We start from the raw sequence: 24,886 nt of genomic DNA, 5'->3' as shown, positions 1-24,886 counted from the left end.
ATCAAACTTTTAAAAACCCGCATCTTGAGACAAAACAATCGCATTGATATATTTTAATATCACGGTTTTTGTTAATACCGGTGAAGTGTGACACCCATACAATAAACTTTTACATGTTAAATATCTTGTTTTCTTTCATATTTAATTTTGCCTGTTTTTAATGTTTTTTGTGTTGCACAGCCCTATGTGACACATTGACGTTATCTTCCTCTCACACAGGTTGCCTGTTTGATCCGTGTCCCAACTGAAGTGGTAAAACAGAGGACGCAGGCAAATCCCTCCCTCAGTACCTACCGTGTGCTACTAAATACACTACAAGAAGAGGTGCGTGTGTACCGTAAAGTTGATTTACAGCCAAAAATACGCTCGAGCTCAGGCTGTCACATTGCACACAGACGGACAGGAGGATGGTTGTAAAATATTATGCTTTGTTTGCACAACAATGGTTTATTAGATGCCTAATCTTGTATCTCTTCGACTTTTCATTGCAGGGTTTCAGAGGGTTGTATAGAGGTTATGGCAGTACAGTCCTCAGGGAGGTAAGATAACTCTTCAGGATTCAAGTCTTGTTTTGTAAAAACATCCCATTACCCAAGGAAAGCGAAACCGATGCTCAACCTTATGGGTGACAAATGTTTGAAGCAATGTTACGCCAATTTTTGTGTTAGTTGATGTCTCTGTGGTTCTGTTCTGAATCTCAATTTGTTCTAAATTTCAGTTTGCTCATTTAACGGGGTCATATGTCGCGGCTGAAACGAATATCATCGTTTGTTTTAGATGTAATGCAATGTGTATACACGATTTAAGGTTCAAAACGCTGTATTTTCCACATACCGTGGATGTTTGTATCTCCTCTTTCCCCCACGTCTTTGAAACGCACATTTTTTACAAAGCTCAACGCTCTGAAAGGCAAGGTGTGCTATGATTGGCCAGTTAACCAGTGGGTAGTGATGGGTCGAATACTGCAAGCGTGTAAAGGAAATCATACCACGAACTGACGTAGATTTATGTGGGTGTGGTTACACGAGGCGTTTCAGGCAGGTCTGGGTGAGCATTCGCTATTAGATAGAATGCATCTTTTGTTCCGTCACTTTAATTTGTGCAATTTTATGTCTCTAATACATGCATGGGCAACTTACAACATAAAAAAGACATAGGAAACACGTATTCGTGCGATATGACCCCTTGGAAGGTCTGGAATGGGATTTATAGCAGCCACTAGCGGTGAGTTTGAGAATTGCAACCAATCTCTCAGTCCAAACACGACGGCCACCCACCCAATGAAAATAACACCAAAAATTACAGTATTTTTCTATTGGCTTCAAGCAATGCCGCTCTTCACTCACAAAGCGGCTTTAGTTTGTAACAGAGAAGCATTTTAGTTGCTATGGTGGAAGCAAAATATTGTTCAAAGGAATTTTAGGCGCACTGCACGCTTGCTTTTTCATTATAAACAGCAAAGTTATTGTGCAGTAAAGTCTGATTCATTTATTATAACAGGAGTTTTGCAAGTTAACAAACATCTATTATTTGCTTGCAATAGGCTAGATGTTTACCTGTTGACCGTCAGTAATGACTGAAAGCTTCATCTTCTGAAGCTCCCGCTTCTCCCTCCATCTCATGCACCCCAATTCATGCTGCAATACAAAATGCCCAAAACAAAATTTTATATGAAATTTGGGAGAAATGTTGTCAGAGGTTTACAGAAATAAACAAAAATGATAATTTTACCAAAGCACATTCTTATCAGAAACAGCACGTTTGAGGGCAGAGCTAGCATTAAAACATGTTCAAAACATGGCGAATAAAATGTATGTAGACCCGTTCTGCATGTAGATAGAAATAAAGTAATACAAACATAACGGTTCATTACGTAAGGTCTTTATACGCCTTTAAAGAAGTAGTTTTGTATATAATATTGCATTTCTGTCAATAAAAAAAATCCCATAAAACCCAATGTTTTCTTATTTTTTGTATTTGCTATTTATCTTGTTAATTAAACAATTTTTTTAATTAAACAAGGTGCAAACCAAAGTTGCACAAGGTGAAATGCAGTATATCCCCCCACCCCTCACTTTTTTTGAATGGATCTCTTGTTTTCATCCTTTGATTAATCATCTGTTTTCCTCTGCACCTGCATCGCATGATAATGCTTATCCAGTTCCCTCAAAGCTCCTTTTTATTTGTTTTCCGATTCGATTTTCTCGTCCTTCATGTCACGCATTGGCAGACAAAGAGAAACACGCCGAAATATTCGACATCAAAGAAAACTTGTTGTCTGTGTGAAGGTGACACCCGTTTTCCACTAGCCGATAGCGTCTCTCGCTGCCGGGTGATCCTGTACTTATTTTCCGCCTCACTTACCGCACGTTATTCACGCAAATTCCATCTGGACGTAAAGGAAAAAAGGACAACAAGCTTTTTCTGATTTCTCCAAGGGCTTCTGAATAAATGAATACATTTTGGATGCGAGACACAGGCTCAGGCTGAATACTAAGGGCCAGATAAAATAGAGGTGCTGAGAGGTGCCCCGCTTCTTTCTGGGGATTGGCTTTGACGTGTGTCAGGAAGCTAATTCATTTTCTCGTGCCGCTATCTTATCCAGCACCACAACCCTGTCAGGGTAGGTTTGTTTACCCCGGATGGCTAGTCCCCCTTACACAGGGATTTAATTGGGGTCTTCTCCATTATGCAGATTCATTAAAGAGCACTGGACAAGAGGTTATGATGAGATACAGCTTATCAGGAAACTAGCCCATCATGTAGAAGAGAGAAGATGGTAAGCGGTTAGGCAAGGGGACCAAAACATAAAGAAAACATTGTTGCATAATTTTTTTTACTGTAAATTATAAAAACACAGCTAAAGTGGGCACAACAAATTATTTTTATTGACACTTTTTGTTTATTTTAATGCTATTCGGTGAAAAGTACACTATTGAAGTAGTTATTCAAAAGTCTTAGATTTAGCTAAATTATATTGTAAGTGTGCCAAATACTGGATCACAGTACACAGCTATTCACCATTAGCCAGATGTGTTTACAATGTGTCTATGGAAACATTACAATAGAATATAGGCACTTGAGACAATAAAATCTATTTATCTAAAATCTATTCTACAAGTCTCTATATTGTAGGATCTAACATAGCTATCGCCACTAGAGGGCGATACAGGATTAGGAAAAATCTGATAACCATCTGCATTAGTGCTGAGATTACTGCACTTCAGTTTATCACCAACATTCAACAGAACTTCAGTCAAAACGGTCAAGACAACATTTTCCTTTTTATGTTTTTTAATCTCTTTTTAATTTATGGTCAGGGTTATTTTGGCTATTTTGCTGGTGTGCAAATTTGAAAAAAAAAATGATTTGCAAGATGTTTTGTTTATTTTAGCACTTTATCATTGTCAATTACTGTGATAGACAGACAGAAGACGCTTTCACTTCATGAGTTCATGAATTCATTTCAGTAAATGGGGACTGGAGCTGTTGAGCTTCAGATATGGCAATAAAACAGGCCCATATGAACGGTGCAATATTTTGAGGTTTCTGTTTGGAATTAACCCTAACGAGTGATGACAGAAGTTTTATATTTGGGTGAACGGTTTCTTTAAAAACGCTCCTTTTTAAATATATTCAAGCTTTTGCCCGGCTTGTTTTCTTTTTATTGGAGCTTCGTTCATCACATATCTAAGACGTAGATGGAAGACATCAGAGGATTCTGGCACACTGTGCCAGACAAATTGTGTTTGTTTCTTATGACAGCTGTTTCGTGCATTTAGCTTTATTTTGTTATGTTGAAGAGGAAGTGGTTTTATATTATTGTCTTTTTTTGTATTTTTTTCTTCCGATCAAGCCTGCTAAGTTTTATGCTTTCCATTTCACTGTCTTTGCAAGGATCTCTTGTTAACACTAAAGACAGTGAGCCCCAGAGGTCTTGCCCGAGATCAATTTGTCTAGATGTGTGTTTATTTTGGTTGTTTATTGGTCACAGTGGACCACGCAGCAAACAGGTTAAAGTGTGTTTATTCTGTAGTGCGATGTTGATTTGAATTTGTTATTCTTGTCTTTGATAAACACCATCACAGAGAGAATGGCAGGAGGAGGCGGGGCTTCATTTATGCTCTTGTCAGTCTGTCAAATTTCCAGTTACAGTCATTTCCTGTCAGTTTTCAGATTTTATTTGTTTTCTCTCTTATTTTCATTCATTTTTAAAAAATTGTATTTAAGCCTTATACCAAACACCTATTAAAGGGGACTGTCAAATATTTAACCAACACAGTGTCCAATCACTGATGTGTTCTTTATGGATGTATATTTTTAGTTATATGTGTTTATGCTGTTGGATTAAAAAAAATCATAATTTCTCTTAAGATATTTTGTCAGTTAGCTGTCTATGTTGTGTGAACTACATAAACTTGTGAGAAATTTACATTGAGGCATTTAGCAGACGCTTTTATCCAAAGCGACTTACAGAGAAGATAAAGGAAACAATAAAGCGATTTGTCAATAGGAGGCAATAATACAGTTAGTGCTTGTACCATACAATTCTTCACAAAGATAGAAAAATACATCTTGAGAGAGAGAGAGAGTAGTTTTTGCATTTATTTAGTCAAATGCTTTAATCAACTGTTGGAATTTTGCAAGTGCTGCTTTCTGGGAGAAAAGCTTTGTTTTGTCAGAGTTGGATTTAATGTACTGTAACTTCAGTCAGATGTTGGCAAAGTCAAACCTTTCAGACCTTGTCGGTTTGCCGCTCCTCATTATTCATTAGCAGATATTAAACACGGAAGTTGTTCACATTATCATAGTATTTCCCTATGCGGTGTGCACGTGTATAGGATATAGAAGCATATGTAGTGTACGTGTTGCAAGTTTGGATGTTTGTGTTGGCATTGATCCGTGCCAGTTTGTGTTTATTCTCTTCTGGTTGGCTGGCTGACTGAGTTTCTGTTTATTTTAAGTGTGCCATATATGAGTGAATGATTTATTGTACACATGTGAAGACATGGAGGCTTCTCCTCTATCTTTCACATAAACAGATCATGCCTCCAGCTGAAATGGGAGAGTTTGAAAAAGGGAATATTGAAGAATGTGGTGTTGAAATAAAGGTGCTCTTCTGTGTTTAAACACGGCTGCTTCTGGCATGAGGGGTTGCATGTCAACTGAAACGCAGTTGACCAACTGTTGCATTGGCTGCTGGAGAGAAAAAAACAGCTCTCTTCAAACCTCAAACTAACTTGTTAATCCAGATCCCACTGCGGTGAACCTCACACTTTATATCTACATCAGTGATGACTCTTCCAACTGCATCCAAACTGTATGACAGCAGTTGCCACGTTCTTCAAGTTAAAGGGATAAACTTTCTAAAACCTTTATGATTTTTTTTTACTTCCACAGAACATAAAAGAAGATATTTTGACGAATGTTGCAAACTGGCACCCATTCCCTTGCATTGGTTTTGTGTCCATACAATAGAAGTGAATGGGTGCCAGCATAGTTATTAGAGTTTTGATGTTAGTTTGTTTTATTAAAATTGAGTTAGCTTTTATTTTAAGATCCATAATTTTTATGTTAATTTTAGTTAACGTTTTAGTAAATAATTTGGTGTATGCTTTTGTCTTTTTATAAGGTATTTGTTTATTTTTTTCAATTATATTTAAGATTTTTTTACTGACTTTACTCAAGTTTTGACTCAAACGTGACACTTTGCTTTTGGTGTTGAACACAACATTGCACTTATTGGCATGCAAAGATTGGCTTTAGTTTCATAATCACAAGTTAGATGTGTTTTACTTCCCAGTCACTTCACTTTACATGTCAGTCACGACTGAGGTGGCCACTTCCTTTCTAAAGTCAAACGTGGCCAAAATAAGCTGTAAACTTTGGACTAGTCTGCTTCTCTGAGATTAACACCATTTTAAAGAATATTACCTAAGAAGAATTCATGTTTTCTGGAGGATCTCAGCGTGGTGTAGAGAGGTTTAGTATTGTGTGTGTGTCTCAGACTGAAGACTCAGAATGAGCCATGCAGTATGTGTGTGTCTGGCTTCGGGTTTGCTCCGGCCGTCCACTCTTTGCTCTCCCTGAGGGACTGGTTTTGGCAGGTCTCCTCGCAAGGCTGTTGATCAGCATTACGGGAATCCTCATATATGATGGCTCTGAACAAGACACTCCATTCGTCTGAGTTATTCCGATGAGTAATAATTGAATACAGACCTTTCCATGCTTAAAAAAAGACCCGGTGTACGTCTACTTGCTTTTGTAGAAATGCTTAAAGTATCTTCCAGACCACTGAATGCATTTTCACAATTGCGGTAGCCAGCATAATATGCAGAGATTAATGCAAAGTTCATAGTGTTACTGTGAACTTCAAACTCCCATTCCTGCTTGACTCCAATCTGTCATTTTGTTGATTCATGTCTCACGCTGGGACTCCTGTCTCGCAACCGTCTCAGTGGAAGCACAGCTGTTAAATTATCCTTTTTTACCCACAATCCTCGGCTGCGCATGTTCCTCTCACCGATAGCGCAAGACTGTGTGTTCCTGCCAAGGTTTCTGCAATGAGATCCTCAGTACTGCCTGATACTGTATGTTGATATTTCGGTCCAACTTTGTACCGATAATCTAAATCTTCCCATGGATGTAATTGTTTTGTCTTTAGATGCCTGTAGAAGTGAGGACAAAGACGGCTCTCAAATTGACCTGAAAGCATGTTCTAAGGCATCCACATAGCATTATTTCATCATTTATACAGCACTGTAGAACTTCAGTCAAAAAGGAAATAATCTGTGCTGTCGTGTTGCCTTACATTGTGAGTTTGCTTGATGTGGTAGAGTTTGGCAACTCAAGCTACCTTCCAATACAACACATCTCACCATTACAATCTTAAAAACATCATGATTCAGTACAATACATTGCAGTCTATACGTCATGACATCATAATGGAGCTTTTTCACGTGTTGTTAAACTTCTTAAGCAGTGAAGGAGAGACTACCACACATATATTTTTTGCATTCTCATTTGCTCAAATAGCAAAAGAAAAACTCAACAATACTGTTTTCACTACTTGAAACAACATGAAAAAAGAATAGAGAGAGTCTGATACAGGCAGTCATAAGAGAAAATGATGTCACATTTTCCATAGATGCTGTCAAATACCCTCGCAATAGCGATCACAACTTTTTTGTAATTTGATGCAAAGGTGATACGGTATGAATAATTGACGACTGGCCGTTGAATTCTTAGAAAATAAGACAGGTTAGGGTGTGCGTTATTTTCTGAGAAATCATTGGACCGGAGGCAGTTATCCCGCAGTGACCACAATACAAGATGTTGCTCTGATGTTTTATCTCAAGACATTTGTAAGGTATTGTAATGATGACAGATTTTTAGGAGGGGTGTCTTTTATTTTGATGAATCACTTTTAAACTTGTCTGTCAAACATTGACAGCCAAACACTATCCATTTGAATTCAGAAGGTAAAATCTAAAACGGTTTCGTGTGTGCAGAAAAAAAAAACGTACATTTATCGCCTTCATGATCCTTAAAACAAATCTTTGGCTTTGCTCTCTTTCGTATTTTAATTTATTTGTTGACTCTGACAGTCACTCATGTAAAGTTTGCCGCCGTGGCTCTGTGTCCTCGTTCTCTTTGTGTGTTAGGTTGTTTTAATTAGCATATCTCGCTAGGTCTCGGGGTTATGTTTGCTTCCCACAATTTTCTGCATGTTTGCCTCAATCCAAGCAGAAAACCATCTCAGGCCCTCACATGTGGTTTCAATAAGGGCCGCCGATCTGGCTGGGGACCGAGAGAGAGAGAGTGAGAGACAGAGGGGGTATAATAGTAACTAAGGTTAGGGGGCTCTTGTATCTCTGATACCCCATAGACCTGTGACCTAAGCTTGAGTATGCCTCTGAGAAACAATGAACTAACATTCACACAGTTACCGGGACATAAATAAAATAAACCTGCGAGTGAACAAACGCTAGTCTGAGAAAGGCAGAAAAAGAGGGCTATCCCGTCTAGAGGGTGATTCCTTCTCATGAAAGAGCTGTGCCCTTGTAAAACAAGTGTGAGGTTAACCTCTAATTGTAGGGTGAGCTGTGCTGTCTGACGCTGTGATTTATTTCCCTCGCCCGGCTTTTTTCTGTCCTTCAATAAACCATCAAGGGGCGTTTACAATGACGGCAACTCGAAGCGTTTCATTGAGAGCATTCCATTTCTGGCGAAGTGATACTTTTATATGTGATCGAACTCGGTCAAGTTGCCCAATCCATCAATAACGGGTGACCAGCAGTAGGGACCACAATTACTGCCCAATAGTTCATCCAAAAAAAGAAAAATCTGTCATCATTTACTCACCCTCTTGACATCTTAACCGGCAACCATTCACTTCTATTGAATGGACACAAAACCTATGCAAGTGAATGGGTACCGCCGTTGTATGGTTACCAACGTTGTTTGGTTACCGACATTCTTCGAAATATCTTTTCATGTGTTCTGCAGGAGAAAGGAAGTCAAACAGGTTTGAAATGACAAAAGGGTGCGTAAGTAATGACAGAAATGTTGGGTAAACCGTCCCTTTAACTCGTCTCGTCTTGCTCTATTCGTCCTTTTTACTCATCCTACACCTTCTCTGTACACATCTTTGCCTCAGGTTCCGTGATGCTTATATGCCCTGAAGTTGTGTACTTAACCTCAGCCGTCTCCGGAGAAATATCGAGCTTGATCACCGACGTGCACGATAATAGGAGGTTGAAGGTGAGCGGCTCAATCGACAGTAATGTTATTATTACAGCTTGCGAACCGGGAGCCCGTTCGGATCTATAATTGTCGTAGATTTGCTCTGAACATTGCAGTTATCGTTTCTCAAACCCAGAAACAAAAAGAGTCGGGGGTTTTCCTTCGTAAGTTTGACCCAACAATCATCGCTAACTTCACGTTTCAGAATTTCCTGCGATCGTGAGGTCAACAGATGCGTTGATGTAACGCACGTCTAGCGCCAGATTTTTATCTGGCAGGGTAATATAAATGAACTCCCATTGTTTGAAGCACCTCATATAAATCACAGAACACAGAATGCTGTGCGTTCTCTCATCTATTAAGGAACAAGGTATCGTGGCCAATTCAGCCACACTATTGCTCTCAGGAGAGATAGTATTGGACCAAAATGAATGAAATCATAATGATGTCATTTGAAACACGCAGCAATAAAAAGGCTGCGATCAATGCGCCAGGTAGATTATTTTCGTTCGCTTCTGCTCAGGGCCTAGCCGTACCCGTGACTAATATCAGAGAAAATAGCAGAACGTCTAGATGTTTGGTGGGTTAGGAGGAGCCACCTGCTGAAGCCCTAACTGGTGAGAGCTGAAGATCGACTGTAATGTTTAGTTTAGCTCACATAACAGCGGCCCACGGCTGGAAACATCTGTGGGGAGCTGTCAGGTTTGGGGGTGAGCGCATGATGTCACTGCTTTATGTCAAAATGTGTTGCAGTAATTCAGGCCTCCATGTGGAGGAAATCTCTCTTGACTTTTTCCGTTTCCACCGTCCAGCATTGGTGTTCGCTGCAGTGTCGCTTGAGCTTGTGCTTCGAGGATTTGAACAAACCTCTAACTGTATATTATGTATTAAACCTTGCAGTGCCTCCCGTCTCACAATTCACAGTCTGTTTTGTATGCATGAATCATACCTGCGGTTTGTTGAGGACAGGTGTGTTATTAGGTTTCTAAGTGATTTGATTTATGATTTTTCCTGGCAGACAATAAAAATGGTGGACTAGAATAAGAATAATACAGACCTGTGGGTGGCCTCTCGACTAAACCAATAAACAACCACATAGGACACCCTGACATTAAGGCAGGTTTTGGTCGGGGTGAGACACTTTTTGAATGTTGTGAGAGATGTGGTCGACAGGACTGAGTTAGGAAGAGGAAGGAGGGAGACATTTGGAAAAATGTTTTTAACTGAAATTTCTGGGACATCGTTGACTGCCATAGTAGAAAAAATGGTAGTCAACGGTGCATTAGGACTGTTTGTTTTCATACATTCTTCAAAATATCTCATTTTGTGTTCAATTTTTCCTGCTATGGTAGTCAATGATGTCACAGAAATGTAAGTTGCTAATCATTTTCCAAATATCTTTCTTTGCTTTCATTGAAACAAAGAAATGAATACAGGTTTTGAACAACTTTAGGTTAAGTAAATGATGAAAGAATTCCAAGTGTTGGGTGTAGTATCCCTTTAAATCAATTTATTCCGTCTGATATTTTATTTGGTAATTTTGACTAAATATACAGTGACCAAAAGTCATTCCCAAGATTAGACAATTGACATATTAATGGGGCTTGGAATATCAAAGTTTTTATTAAGTCATAGAATACAAAATATTACCACAACCGAGAATCAACAAATCTTAAAGACACATACATTTTTGTCAATGCATGCTTTATTTTCTGTGAGCATATTGTCTTACTCGAACATTTTTAGTGTTTATTCTATTTTCACATTCAAATGTGAGTGTGAAAATAAATATAAAAAAGATCTTTTAAATATCAATATGAATGTATAATGTACATCCATTAAGCTTATATTTAGTATCTTTTCTTTAAGGAAAACAGCTCCTTTAAGGCTTTAATGTGATTATTATAATGTGGATGTTCAGTTGATCCCTTACAAAATTACAAATAACTTGTATTGGTCATCTTTGCAAGTGTTTGTGCAGGCAATATAAAACTGGACAAATTTGGGCCTGTTTGATTCAACTCTGCATACACACCTTCTGCTCAACGTCTCCAAGATAACACGTTTCCAAACAGCTTTATCAGGCTGAGCTCATTGCACAATATTTATACTTGTTGGTTAATATTAGTTTTGCCTTTGCAAATGCATCTCTCTGCTCCTAGAGGCCTGAGTCGTGTACTAAATTCTGTGAGCTGAACGTTTTATATGACCGCTCTGAATGCTGTCATACCCTGTCCGTCCAAACTCTATCTTGTTCCGTCTTTATCTTTTCCCTCAGGACCTCCATCCATCTCTTATCTGTCAATACCTAATTGGACCAGCCGGAGGGCATCCCATGTCACATACAGTAGATTATAAATTGGCTCGTTGGAAAGATTTCCTCTGACATCACATTCCACGCTTTTTTAAAGGGCCCTCCACGCCAGATTGACAGCTTGTTTGTTGGCGTGACATATGCACCTGTGACTTTCATTGGTCACAGTTGGACTTAAATTACCTATTAGTTTAGCGCAAAATGCCGGTGTTCACCTGTTCGAATGAGAACAATGGAAACAAGCGGAATCTCTTGTGGCAGATGCGTGTCGGCGGTAGACCAGATAGCTTGTTGATAGGGGTGCAGTCTGTGTTTTTACTCTGCTTTGTTCACTTGATGGCAGCCTGGCACACTTGCTACGACGGGACAATGCAACCGTAGCCAGAAAATTCCTCCACAATATAAATATTATGTGATGGTTCTTCTGGGAAGCGATTTCGCTCATGTCGATGGAATTGCGGTGTTGAATATTTGCCAGTTGACTGATTCCAAACAGTCCTTATCCACGTAACCCTCCCTCCCACTTATTCCTACTTTCTTTACCCCTCCAGCGTGAAACAAGTCTTAATTTGTTTAGATATTATTGCCTGGAGTTGTACCTGTCACGGGCGCTGACAGAAAGCTGAAATCTGATTGGATGGTTGCAACATTCCTGTCTCTCTATTGGCTGATCGGGGCTCTGCTCCAGGCCTGGTTTGGCTTGTTCAAGCACGGTGGGTGAAAGCGTTCATGTGATCGTGAGCTATTCTGCCTGTCAGTAAGAATTTCTCAGCCAGTGAGTTCATGTAAGCAGGCACAAAAGAGCTGCGGAGACTCACGGCGCTGCTGATTCATGCCTTCTGCGTACTTAACAGCCAGAAATGCTGCTGCACGACGAGTGTTACGGGAAAGTTTCTGTTTAAAACCTCAAATCAACCTCTCCCCACGTATTTGACTTTTGAATGTACATTATCAAGTGTGTTTCAGTCAAGGGAGCTGTAAGAGGGAGTAGGCCTCATTCCTCTCCACAGCCAAGATTTTATGGCCATAGGGAAGCATGAAACGCAAGACAGCAACCCCCCTCCCACACCACCTCTGATAAACTGTTTAGGGCATCCCGCTGGCTTTACTTTCACATCATTGATTTTCTATTATTTATGTGCTTGTTTATTTTCTAAATAGGTTTTATAGTGCTGGAAATCCATTTTTCAAGGCGAAATAAAGAACTAAAGAAAAGCGTCTGGATTTTTATTAACCCCCGACATCAAGCTAGTGTGTGAAACCCTGAAAAACATCAAACTGAATTGTGGGTGAACACTGTAGTAATTAGAGGTATTGACTGACTGCTCTGTAATGGTGATAATCATAGATGGTTAAACGTAATGTGGATTTAGTCTGTAATTAGTGGCGCTTGTACAAGCTCATAATGTTTTGTGGAGTTAGAAACTTGAACCAACAAAGTATATCATTTCACACAGAGATAAATGTGACATCAGATAAAACTTGTTTTTCTTTAACAAACACTACTTTTTCTTTAGAAAATGTAACATTTGAGTATAAGTGGATATACAGTGGATATACATATACAAATAATTTAAATTTAATCAGCATTTATTAGATATATTGTGACCATATAAGTCTAGAGTCTGATGAATTCAGAAGTGACATCAAAAGTCATCCAACAGCAATGTGAAAGACTGACAGCATGACATGGAACATGACAACAGATCGAGGTTATCACATAAAAAATTATATTTGAAATTTTAATAAAATATGTTTAAATGTATTGTTGTATTGCTTAAATGTGAATATAAACTTGTTTTAAGGCATTATTTTAGGTCTGAATAAACCCAGAGCATCTTTCTGTTATTTTGACATGTTTCTTTGACAATAGAAATGATATTTTTATTTGAAATTTAAATTTGGTAGACATATTGTCAGTAGTTCACAGAAGTAAACTATAATGATTAAACATATACCTATAAAATTTATCTGAAAATAATTTGAAATCGTCTAAAATTTCCGCAGCTGTACTGTTGAAGAGAGTTAGTTTTCTATAAAGTCTGTTTTCCTCCATGATTAGAAAAGTAAAGATAATAAATCTCTCTGTCAAACACACACACACACAGTACCGTGACAGTGGTGTGCAAACATGCCTGTACAAACACAAATGTGACACCCACACGTGCACGCACGCACCTGTGAAGAGGCTCGTAAATCACTCAGGATGCGAACAGGTTCAACGACATGTTTGACTTTGGGCAGATGGCTTTGCATTATAAAACTCACTTTCTGTCTCGAGTTCGCACCCCCTCCTTCTCTCCAGCAATTTGTTCTTGTTTGTTCCTCATCACACTTACACAGGCTGTCATTTACACACACTTTGGATAAATTTGCTTAAGCTTTAAACATGTCAAAAAAGGTGTGCGTGCTTGCAGATAAACACAGGTTTTTGTTTTAACGTGCAGTAACCGTATGTTTGCATTGCTATGGTTCAGGTGTTTGTGTCGCCTGTTGCTTTCTAACTGAAATGAAACTTCATTTCTAGGTGTGTGGCTCTCGTAAGCATAGAACAAACAGTGTGCACAAAATCTTTTATTGAATTGAAATGATCTGTTTGTATGTATACACTTCACATTGCTTTGTCTGCCATCTTAGATTTTTAACTGAGCTTGTCACAATACACTGAGAGATTTCTAGCTCGCTAGGTTTTGGACTAGATGTGTGTGTGTGTGTGTGTGTGTGTGTGTGTGAGACAAGGCCTGTTAAAGTGGACATTTCCACAGCTTTCAGTAATAAAGTGAAGATTAGTCTTTCCAAATCCAGTTCACCTTCAGTCCGTCTGCTGTTCTCATACCATGTGCTGCTGAATCACTACTCGACTGATGACTTATCCATCTGGCCCTCATCTACTTCCTGTCATGCAGTCCCACTCTTTTTGCCTCTTTTTCTTCTCTCTCCGAGCGTCTCTGGAGTGGCCAGTATGTCCTCCGGCTAGACCTGAGCAATATCCTCTTTCTGCTTTGCTTTAATAATTCGTCTTTTTATTTCTGGACTGCACAACGCTGTCTTTCTTCACTCTGCTGTCACTTTGAAACACATTATAGTCAGTCCTGTAGAATTTCGATCTTTATTTCATTGTTATTCTCTTAACATTATCCAGTACTGATGTAGCAATGTTCCTGTTGCTCAAATGTAGTGATACAATCTAGTTCCTCCTCTTCCATTGCATGAAATATAGTTTCAAGTTAAAGGCATTGACGAAACTGAAGGTTTGTTCTTGCTCTTAACAAAATTCTTTGTAGATCAGATTGACGCATCATTTTTTTATTTGTTATGCAATATACATTTTAAATGTGAATCAAATAGAAGTGAACTTTGTAAATCTTTAGGCACACTCTTTTATATGGAAGCCAACAGACATGTTGATTTTCTACATTTTTTAAATCTCTAGTAACAAAATTTGTAAATGCCATTAAAAACTTCTAATAATGATTAAATACTTAAACTTTAAAAAGTGAATAAAATATCCCAAACCATTTGTAGTCTTATTTCTAGGAACCTGTGTGATTCTTGAAAAACTTTGTATTTAGTTCTGAATTTGCCGTCACATTTTCACCTAGAAAGGTCCCAAAAATGTGTTTGGATATTCTACCCATAAAACGTATAATCATACATGTATTATAATAATAATATAATATATAATAATATAATATAATAATAAATATAATCATTTTATTTATCATTTTTTTGACTTGTAAATTGTGCACTTAATTCCAAAAAGACAGATTCATGGCTTTTTATCCCACTTCAAAATTACTTTCTATATTTAATTACTCTGAAAATATAATTTGGACTCAAATGGAGTGAAGCGCATTAAAACGCGTTTGAATCTAATCAAAGCAAAATGAAAACGAATGTGATTTTAATGAATCTAATCGAAGTGAATCAGATTTGAGATTGATCTTCTCTCCTCTCATTGGTATTCATGCAGAGCAGTCTGACCTATTAAAGCCATTTGTCAAATAGCATGCAAACCGCAACCCGTCCAATCAGCCTTCATTTAAATGCATTTTGACATCTGTTTTCCCAGATGCCATACGGGCGGCCAGGAGCCTGACAGCATAGAGGAGTGCAGAATACTAATATTCTCACCGGTGTCCCAGCACACCCACATAAACACACAGCCAACCTTATCTCTCAATGACAGTTACACAACTGACAGTTGCACACCGACATCATCGAGAATCCTTTAAGAGAGAGTGTTTGATATACGTTATTATATGTTTTTTGTCAGTTGTTCGCATGTTGTCTTTTTCTTTGCAAGTGAACATTATGTACAGTTGTCCAAATAAAAACTGAAAGCGTGTTGGGAGTGTGTCACTATCAGAGCACATGTGCCGTCGTCTTCTGAACTATCTGCTCATCATGAAGAAGCTCACTGGCCTCTAGTCAAAAACCTGCTTTCCATCTTCTGTCTTTTCCATCTCCATCATGCGTTCCCTCGTCATCCATTACGACCTTATCAATATAAATCTGACCATCTGCGTCGTTCAGGCGCCACGTCTCTGCCAGAAGTGTAAGACTGATGCATAAATCAGCTGAACCTCATTTCTGTCTGCGGATTCCTCAAAGCGTTCCACTTCTCCTGAGCACCGAGACGCAGAATTTATCATGTCAGTAATAAAAGACAGGTGGCTGATTTAGCTTTTGGAAGAAGCACACACACTCCCCAGTGTCGGGTCACATTGCACCAATCTGTTCTTCGCTTTAAAATCAGGAGATATCATATTTTGGGCAGTTGTCAGGATGCCCAAGCAGCGTTTACTCGGTTGTGTTTTTTATTTCAGATGTTATCAAACCTTTTGTTTTTTACTTGAGCAGTACCTTGTTTTCAAAGACAGACTGTGAAATCCCACTTCTGTATAAGATTATGCTCGTTTTTTTTCAACTGCTTGTTTGCGATAAAGTATTTTGGGATTTTAAAACAGGCCTGGTGGTCAGATGAGAGATTGGGTGTGAAAAAATCCGTATTGGGCCATATATCATTTTTACATTTCTTGCTAAAGACTTGTTAAAACTTCATGCAGCTCACACCATTTGCTCTGAACATATAAAATACCCTAAATTGTTCAAAGTTTACGAAGCAGACTGTTCTAAACCAAACCATAGGACCTACAATTTCCCCCTGATAGACAAAATTTAAAAACATGGAGAGGACCAGTATATCATCCTTGTGAGTTTCACATGTGTCAGGTCTTTGTTTTACCTTCTGTCTGTCTCTCTCTCTCTCTGGTGTATGACAGCCAGCCACAGGATTTTTAGATTTTGTCAGCCGACTGTTCAGCAGTGACATTGATTTCCTCTCTTTTTGCCTAATTGGTGGGAAGGGAAATTTCTGCCACCTCTGTCACATTTGCTCTATCACTCTGACCACAAACTCTTCATTTATTCATCACGTCTCTCCCATTTTCTGTCTCTTTCACACATATACCCCCCCATCTCTGATGTTGGGTTTCCATATTTATAGGGTCTTTCCATATACATTGATTTTTATAAAAATGTATATTCTATCCTCTTACTCTCACCCCACCCATCAAAAATCATTCAGTATGATTTAAAAGGTTTTTTTTTCAAAGATATCAATACCATTTTTGATCTTGTGGGGACATTTATTCGGTCCCCACACTTTTGGGTTTAGGACCACACACACGCCCCAAAAACACACTCTGACTCAGTATTAAAACAGTCTGACACGTATCTTCTTTCACAGAAGATATTATGCTTAGAGGATTAGTTTAATTCTCACCGGATATCAGGATGGCATTGTTGATGGCATTCTGACAGGATTTGTTCTTTAATGTCAAATTTCGTTTTAGCGCCAATGTCTAGATGTGTTACTTTATGAGATCTGGAATGAAAATGGAACATGCTTCACAATGTTGTTAACAGTTTTGCCAGATTTTTTAAATCCTCAAATTCTTCCAATAATTTGCATAAAGAGACAGAGACAGTTTAAATTATTTTTATATAAAGGCATTAAAGGTCCTGTGTATGAAGCTCCACCCCTCCCTTTCGAAGCACTACGGTGGCTGACATGGGACTAAGAAGTCGTCACGTTGTTGCTTCTTTACCGAAGGTGATAAAGTATTTACGAAACACACTCTGTAGAGCAGTTTGTCTGTTTAGGGCTTCTGTAGAAACAAAATTTAGAATTTCATGTAAGGGAAACCACGGTGTTTATAGATAGAACCTCAAGCTTCATTATGTAAGGTCTTTATACACCTCTGAAGACATGGTTATGTAAATTATATTGCATTTCTGTCAATAGATTACACATTGTACCTTTAATGTACACTTAAAATATCAACTGGTTAAGATACATGACGTATTGTTTTTGTCCTTTTCCTTTAATGAAAAACTCATGTATTTATGTTTTCTTCAATTTCAGATCCCGTTCTCACTGGTGCAGTTCCCTCTCTGGGAGTACCTGAAGGTATAATTTCAATTTTCACTCTTTCATTCTTTCGCATTCTCTCATTCTGCTCTAATTTGGCCCCATAACATCACTGTAATGAAGGAATAATGACCCGATAATGCTGTGACACATTTACATGTCACTTTGACTCTGAATCTGTTAATAACGCTCATTTCAGGTAATCTCGAATAAACGCCCCATTTTATTGGTCGCCCTCACCGACGGTTAAACCAAATCGTAATTTCTCACAGCCAACTGTCTATTTCCCTCTTCATTGTCTGGTCTGTGTCACATAAAAATCTAGTTTCTGAGCATGACATCATGTCTCTGGGTCGAGAGCAGAAAATTCCATTAGCGATCTTGGCCTAGCGACCGCAGCGGAGCAAAGTAGGACAGGCATTGGAGGACAATAGCACGTGCAGCTGTGAGAGAGCGTTAACCGCCGTTCCCTGCAGTAATAAGAAGCGTCATTCACGGCCGCCCCTTTGTGACACGTTCAAAGGCATTCTCGCACTCCTCTGTTTCTTGTGTTTTTTTCAGCCTGACCGGCCATCTGTGCAGAGCCGTTGGAATGTGAGAATCTTTGCTAAACTCTTTTTCTTTGAAAAGCAAGAAAGCCTCCGTGAGACAATGCCACAGGATGCCAGCGTTCGCTTTATACAGCTGCGTTGCTTCATTCAGCGTTTCCCAGAATTACACATTGAGTTTTAAAAGACCATGGAAACAGGTTTTGTCCCGTGGCAAAAAAGCTGCTCTTCTCTGTGTCCTCCTTCATTTAACACAACAGCCTTCGCTGCCGAATCACTCTTTTTACTGACATCCTTGTGTCTGTGTGTGTTTTCTGCCTGTCACTGATCTTCAAACAGCTGAATAGTCCTGCAAGCGGTGCATTAGAAAAGTGTGAAACGCTGATAGCAGAGGGATGCAGGATTAAGTTCCATATGCTTTATTTCTAACCACTTGTGTGGTCTCTATTTTTCACTTGAAAATGACTCCTTAAAATGGGTAATTCGCCCAAAAATGATGTTATTACAAACCTGTATGACTTTCTTACTTCTGCAGAACACAAAAGAAGACATTTTGAATAAGGTTAGCAACCACACAACACTGGCGCCCGTTGACTTCCATTGTTAGGACACAGTCATTTCTCAAAATATCTTCTTTTGCGTTCCAGAGGAAAGAGTCTTACAGGTTCTGTGTGACATGAGCGTAAATAGGCCTACATGATGACAAATTTTTCATTTTGGCTATACTGTCCATTTGAAGATCTTGTGAGCTATGTAGATGGACTGTAATGATGGCAGTTGTGTATTCTTCACCAATCTAACCAGATTGATGGAAATTAATTTGGTATAATTCAACGAAAGCAAATATGATCTTTTGTACAAATTTCCTAGCAAAAGTCGTACTGGAAATGTTAAAGGTACAGTAGAAAACACCCCGTGTAAAGTGCAGAAAGAGAATAGATGTGTTAGTATGAACTGCTTTGGGATGCATTAACCCCGCCAAACACTTCAAGTCGACTTCAGGAAAAAAATAATATGAAGAATGTACATGGCCCTTTAATTCTGTGTGTGTGGGCTGACTCATGTGCATGTTTTTAGTTTTGAGCACAACGTCTGGTGTATTGTTAAAGCGGGCCACACAGAATCCGCGAAATAACCCAATTCTACAATCCTCGCATGCGTTTAGTGTCAGGAAAACCAAACCCTTAGGATCACCAAACCACTTCTCAAGTCATTCGCACCAAAAACAACTTAAGCCGCGGCATCTGAGCGGCAGGCCGAACTAAACCATCTGTTCTCTTCAGCGTATCCCACAATTCCCAAAGTTTATCTACTAACAATCCCCTAAACTCACTGCTGCTCTGTTACAAAACCACGAGCAGCTGTGTCATTACATCACCCGGCCATTTTTTCCCACCGTGCCCACTCGACGTTAATGTGTCAGCGGATCAAACTTATTCTCATGATTAAGGGCAAGTGTGCCACGAGTAAATTGAAGTTTGGTTGAAGTTATGTAATCGGATATTTAAAATGTATTTCATTCCAAAAAAGCATGCTAATAAAGCTTAGGTTTACAGTTTCGTTACATTATTAAGAAAAAAATCAAGCTAATGTGGGCTGTTAGGAATTGGGCTCCGGGAAGTTCTCATTGGGGCCTAAAATATTTCACAACCACCTGCATCTCGGCCCTTGCACGACCCCCAGAACAACCTGCTCCTTCAACCTCTCATCTAAGCTATCACACTACACCTTCGCTTCGATATCTTCAATGGCTTTCAATAGCTGCCAGAGTCATATTAAACCCACTGTCACAGGCTGCCAATGGTCTGGCTCTGTGATTCTCACAGTCCTTTATTAAAAGCATATAACACAGCCGGGATGCTGAGATCGCCGTGTCAGTTTATCTCGCTTGACATCTTTCCACATGAATGAAATCCACCTGTTGAGGTCTAATGTAGAAATATCGTCATCTTCGCTACAAACTTCGGTGACCATGAGAACAGCACATTCAACATCATACGTTATTGCATGATTATGAATAAGGCGTGCTTAAAAGATATATTAGGCAGTGCGTAAATGTAATTGACACAACGTGAGATCATATTAATTTTTTAACGTGCGGAAATTTCTGACGCAAATTTCTGACTCGATGTGCAATTGGCTTAACAGATACAACTGTGTATTTAAATAATTTATTTGTAAATGCTGAAATTAACTAAGCTTATTACGTGCTTTAAATCTTAATTAATGCCTTTACTATGTTGAAAAATACAACTTGTATATTGAAGTGTTACCAAAATAACCATGTTGAATGTAACAGGTGTGATTTTATTGGCTGGCACTGTGGTCCGTCCCTTTGTTTTGAGGTAAACTTGCTTCCAGTTTTCATTGAGTGTGACCGGGATGGATGGATGATCTCCAACACGGCGTTCTTTGATCCAAAAAACAAAGCCTCTCCCTTAATCTGACATCTAATGAAACACACATGATGCACTGACTTAAAGATTTGTGTGTGTGTTCTGGTTTACAGAGTTGGAGGGGATCATTCATAATTATTTCATGCTGTTCTTCGATTGTTTTCCTTTCTTAGCAATCAGATGCTCCTAGTCTGAGGCCGAAGGGGAACTCCAACAATTATCTGCATAATAACACCAATCGAAAACAACACCAGCACAACAAACACGCACTGAAACCGAATCACCTTTTTAACACTTCAGTGGACGCATTCAAATATTTCCCTTTAATTTACTGCATGCCTACCCACCCACTTCATCTCTTTAAACCTGCACTTAAACAACAATTTAATCCAAAAATTAGCACAAGTTTAGTCATTAAATGAGACGCTGTCAAACTGTCCCGTCTGAGGCTACAGATCACAACTGGTCGTCTTTTCTACAATAGCGGTGTGTTACAAAATTCACACGGTATTGTGAGGCTTTAAAGGTGTTTTCAAGACACAAATGTTGTTAAAAACTAGAACTAGGATTTTTGGTCCCTGTCCAGTTTACTTAAGTTAACTCTTTTTGTATTTAGTCGCAACATGATTATTTCAGGTTCAGTCTTGCAGTTTGAATAGCAGCATTGCGAAAATTCAAATGTGACTTGCGATTCATATTTGCTGCAGCTGCAGTGTTGAGAACATTTGAAAAAGTTTTTCATGTTACTATTGTTCCCTTTCACTTTAACCCAGATTTGTTTCTCACAACACAATCTTTTCATGTTCAATCATCAAACTTGCTCCATTCAAGGTGGTACTACATGAATGATTTGTGTTTCCAGATTTCCAGTTCCCAATATGCTTTGCATGAGACTGTATTAGTTATGTTAGTACGTGTTATATTATGTGTTTTTCAGTATTGAAAACTTTCTGCGTATTATTGAAAAACTTTCATTTACATTGAGTTGATTATACAAATAAATGCATAAATGTGTCTTATGGTGTGAATTTTTTGGGGGGAAATTATGCTGTTTTATATTATAGGCTAAATATGAATATTATTAATACATAATAATATATTATTTACAGTTTTTTTGCTGTCACACCATAGGACACAACGGTATATTTGTCAACTACCCAAATACAGTAGACAGTGTCGTAGGTTGTGGAACATTATCTTGGCCTTCGCCAGTATCTCTCCTCTGCCGTGTAGAAACACTGTGCTCAACAAAATCATCCGTCTGTGACTCTCATCAAAGCTCGATATCGTTTTCCCTTTGTTTCTTGGAAAACTCTAAACCAGACTGTTAGAAAATGTTTTTTCCAGAAACTGAGTGTTCGCATGTGTGTACAATAGAATAATCTGGGACAGCGTTCTGCTGAGCTGTGGACTTCTCCAATTCTTTCTTTCAGACGTGTGGAAAACGAGCCCATGACATCACACTGGAAGTGCGGACGTTAAAATGGCCGTTCTGCTCAATTCCCATACGCGCAAACCCTAGGGCTTTGTGTTGTTTTTTAAAACGCCACCGATGAATGTAATAATCCCCAGTTCTCTCTCTCTCTGTAGACCGTGTGGTGGAGGAGCCAGGGAGGAACGCTGGACTCTTGGCAGGCAGCAGCGTGCGGAGCTGTTGCAGGTGTGTGGGATTAGCCTTACAGCGCTGAGGTCTGGGAAAGCAAGAGGAGGAGAAAGAGATAGTTGGGATGGAGTCCAATGCCAGGGATATCCAAGCTATACCCAGTCACATTCTTGTATAATTCCACACAGGTCAAGATGGTCAGGTTGTTCACCAGCTGGTGCGCTTAGACAGACCGAGTACATCGAACGAAAAGCGTACCATCGTCCCCCCTTCCCTCACTGACCTCTTGTTGCCATCAGACTCTCTGTAACTTTCATAGCTGTTGTCAGCAGTCATTGAGTTTACAGAGTCCAAACTAGATCCAGTCTAACTGTCCAGGCTTATCCTGTGGGACTGCAAATCTGGCCCAGGGGCCCTCGCAGCTGTCTAACTCCCTAGTCACCGCGCTTGCTGGAAAACATCTCAGGCCAGGATCATAATTTACCATAGTTCTTACCAGGTATTGAAACTGCAGGGACTAGGACACTTCACCCGGGGGAAGGAACATGGCCGCGTGCCACGCCACCTGGAGAGAAGCCTTGGAATCGATTTGTGTGCGCACATGTGCTGCTCCGGCACAGATGTATTGATTTAGGTGGATTGCAGTTGTTAGCTGCATTGTGAAACAGCACGCAAACAAATGTGTATTGTGATGCGTTTCCTCGCTGATGGTGCGGTTTGCTGCAGCTGCAACATTGGGAATATTTGAAAAAAGCTATTTGTTACTATTGTGTGCTTTTACTTTTAACCAGACAAAACGCTCTGGGTTTAAGAAAGTTAAGGTATCGTGACATGCTGTTGATTAAGACTGAAAATCATTTAGAGATTAGCGTTTGAAATGAGTAAAAACAACGTGTACTTGATGCATGAAACCTACAGAGGAGATTATTATTAATACATTAAGGCACAGTTCACTCAAACATTTAATTCTGTCATCTTTAATTCATCCTCATGACGTTCAAATCTGTTTGTGGCTTTTTCTGACGTAAACAAAAAAGAAGATGTTTTTTAGAAATGTCTCTGTGGTTTTGCGTCCATATAATGCAGTCACTGTGGTTTGGTAACCATAACCGACATTCTTCAAAACACCAACTTTTGTCGAACTGGTGTGGAATGAGTACATTACTAAGAATTTTTATATTTTGGATGAACTGTCCCTTTAAATGTGTTTGCATGAAACTAGTAGGGATGAAACAATATTATCGATATTGTGTTATCATAATAGCAAAATTGTCTCAATATTAGCGTGGTCACGTGACGTATCAAACGATTTGTCTTACAGGCCCATAGAGAATGTTAGAAAGAATAATAAATATCACCTTTGGCAAGGTCCATCTGGTGCATTTTTTCATTTTATTAAACAGATTTTTAGGTCATTCGACCCATCTCGGACTATAATCATAACTGTTGTTTAGAGGTATGTGTTAGAGGATAAAGAAACAAGGATTTTATGGCACGTTTCCAAGTCATCATTTGTCATTTTAAACAGTGCAATAAATATCATATTTTAGTATTCCCGTACAGTGATATTTTTTAATTGTTACATCCCTAAAAACTAGCATAATAGAATTATACATCTCACCGCTAAGATAATATTTGGACAACTTCATAACAAAAACATATTTTCTATGGAAAAAATGAACGGTGCTTTAACGAAAAAAAACAAGCGCATTTCCACTTTTAAAGCATCCGAAGGCTTTCCCCATAGACTTCCATTGTAAGCATGTAACACATGATTTCTGTTTATTTTTACAAACTGATAGTCGAATCTGAATTATTGTCTTTTAAACGTCAACATGCCACAGATGTTCTCGATAGAGCTTAAACCCAGAACATTCCTCTAAGGACACATCATTTGTGCTCCAGGGATCATTTGAAATTGGGCATTATGGAGGAGTTTCTTCCCGTTTAGGGCACAGTATGTTTACAACTGGTGGCTATTGTTTCTCTGATCATTTCTACAGAGGAGTGAAGGTCATTTATCAGCGTCCTATGTTTTTTTTTGTCCAGGTGGGGTAGCAGCACTCGTCACAACTCCGCTAGATGTGGCAAAGACTTGGATAATGTTGGCCAAGGTAAGAAGCTGGGACTGTTGTTTAATTTCTCTGTCTCCTGATGCCTCCCAGATGGAGAGCAAGGTGAACAAACAAACGGCCCTAATGTAGACAAACCCCACTGAAGAGAGAGAGAGGGAGAGAGAATGCAGAGGAAGAAAATCCTCAAGTAGAGACACACAGCTTGATCCAATCGCAGGGTCAGCCAGGGACGCTACTGACGCACAACTGTGTCCAGTCAAGACTCAAAGCAGACAGTCCTGTGTATGTGCATGTTAGATGTCAGAAGACATTTGTATATTCAAGTGTAATTTTCATTTGTCTGTGGATGAGACTGCACTTTAGAGCCCCAGCTTATAGACTGTACAGCCATTTTGAGCTTTTGCACCCTTAATAGGGGAACACATTGTTAATATGGAAAGTTAACGTGCATTGTGAAGATAATAGCCTCTAGAAGTTATGTTATGAGTGAAGCACAATTTTTTTTATAGGGATCTGGGTTTGTTTGGAGCTTTCAGATATGGGCCAAAACTCTTGAAACTAACCCCATTTTTTTCTTGTGATGTTTTGCTCGGTGCAGAGTGTGTGAATACCACACGTTTAAATAATGCATGCCTTGTGATCTTTATTATTTTATGTTATTGCAGACATTTTGCTTGTATTCAAAAGAATGTTTTGGCTGATAAGATAACAGCTACCCCACATGCATCACCAGTTACTGTGCTATAGTATGTACATTTGGGTTTTCACA

The 24,886-nt window shown here is 39.0% G+C and overlaps 1 protein-coding gene across 1 annotated transcript in view; it reads left to right on the top strand.

The window, feature by feature from the left end:
- Nucleotides 1-24,886, top strand: part of slc25a26 (solute carrier family 25 member 26) — a 40,136-nt gene that overhangs the window by 7,381 nt on the left and 7,869 nt on the right. Inside the window, exons 4-8 of the mRNA XM_056735393.1 lie at nt 220-324; nt 492-539; nt 17,490-17,534; nt 22,030-22,099; nt 24,092-24,156. Coding sequence (XP_056591371.1) covers nt 220-324; nt 492-539; nt 17,490-17,534; nt 22,030-22,099; nt 24,092-24,156 — 333 coding nt within the window. The remainder of the gene's footprint in view (nt 1-219; nt 325-491; nt 540-17,489; nt 17,535-22,029; nt 22,100-24,091; nt 24,157-24,886) is intronic.

The sequence above is a fragment of the Triplophysa dalaica genome, chromosome 21, assembly GCF_015846415.1.
Source record: "Triplophysa dalaica isolate WHDGS20190420 chromosome 21, ASM1584641v1, whole genome shotgun sequence".
Classification (NCBI taxonomy): domain Eukaryota; kingdom Metazoa; phylum Chordata; class Actinopteri; order Cypriniformes; family Nemacheilidae; genus Triplophysa; species Triplophysa dalaica.
Note: the sequence above shows the minus strand (reverse complement) of the source record. Positions and strands in the feature narration are given on the sequence as shown.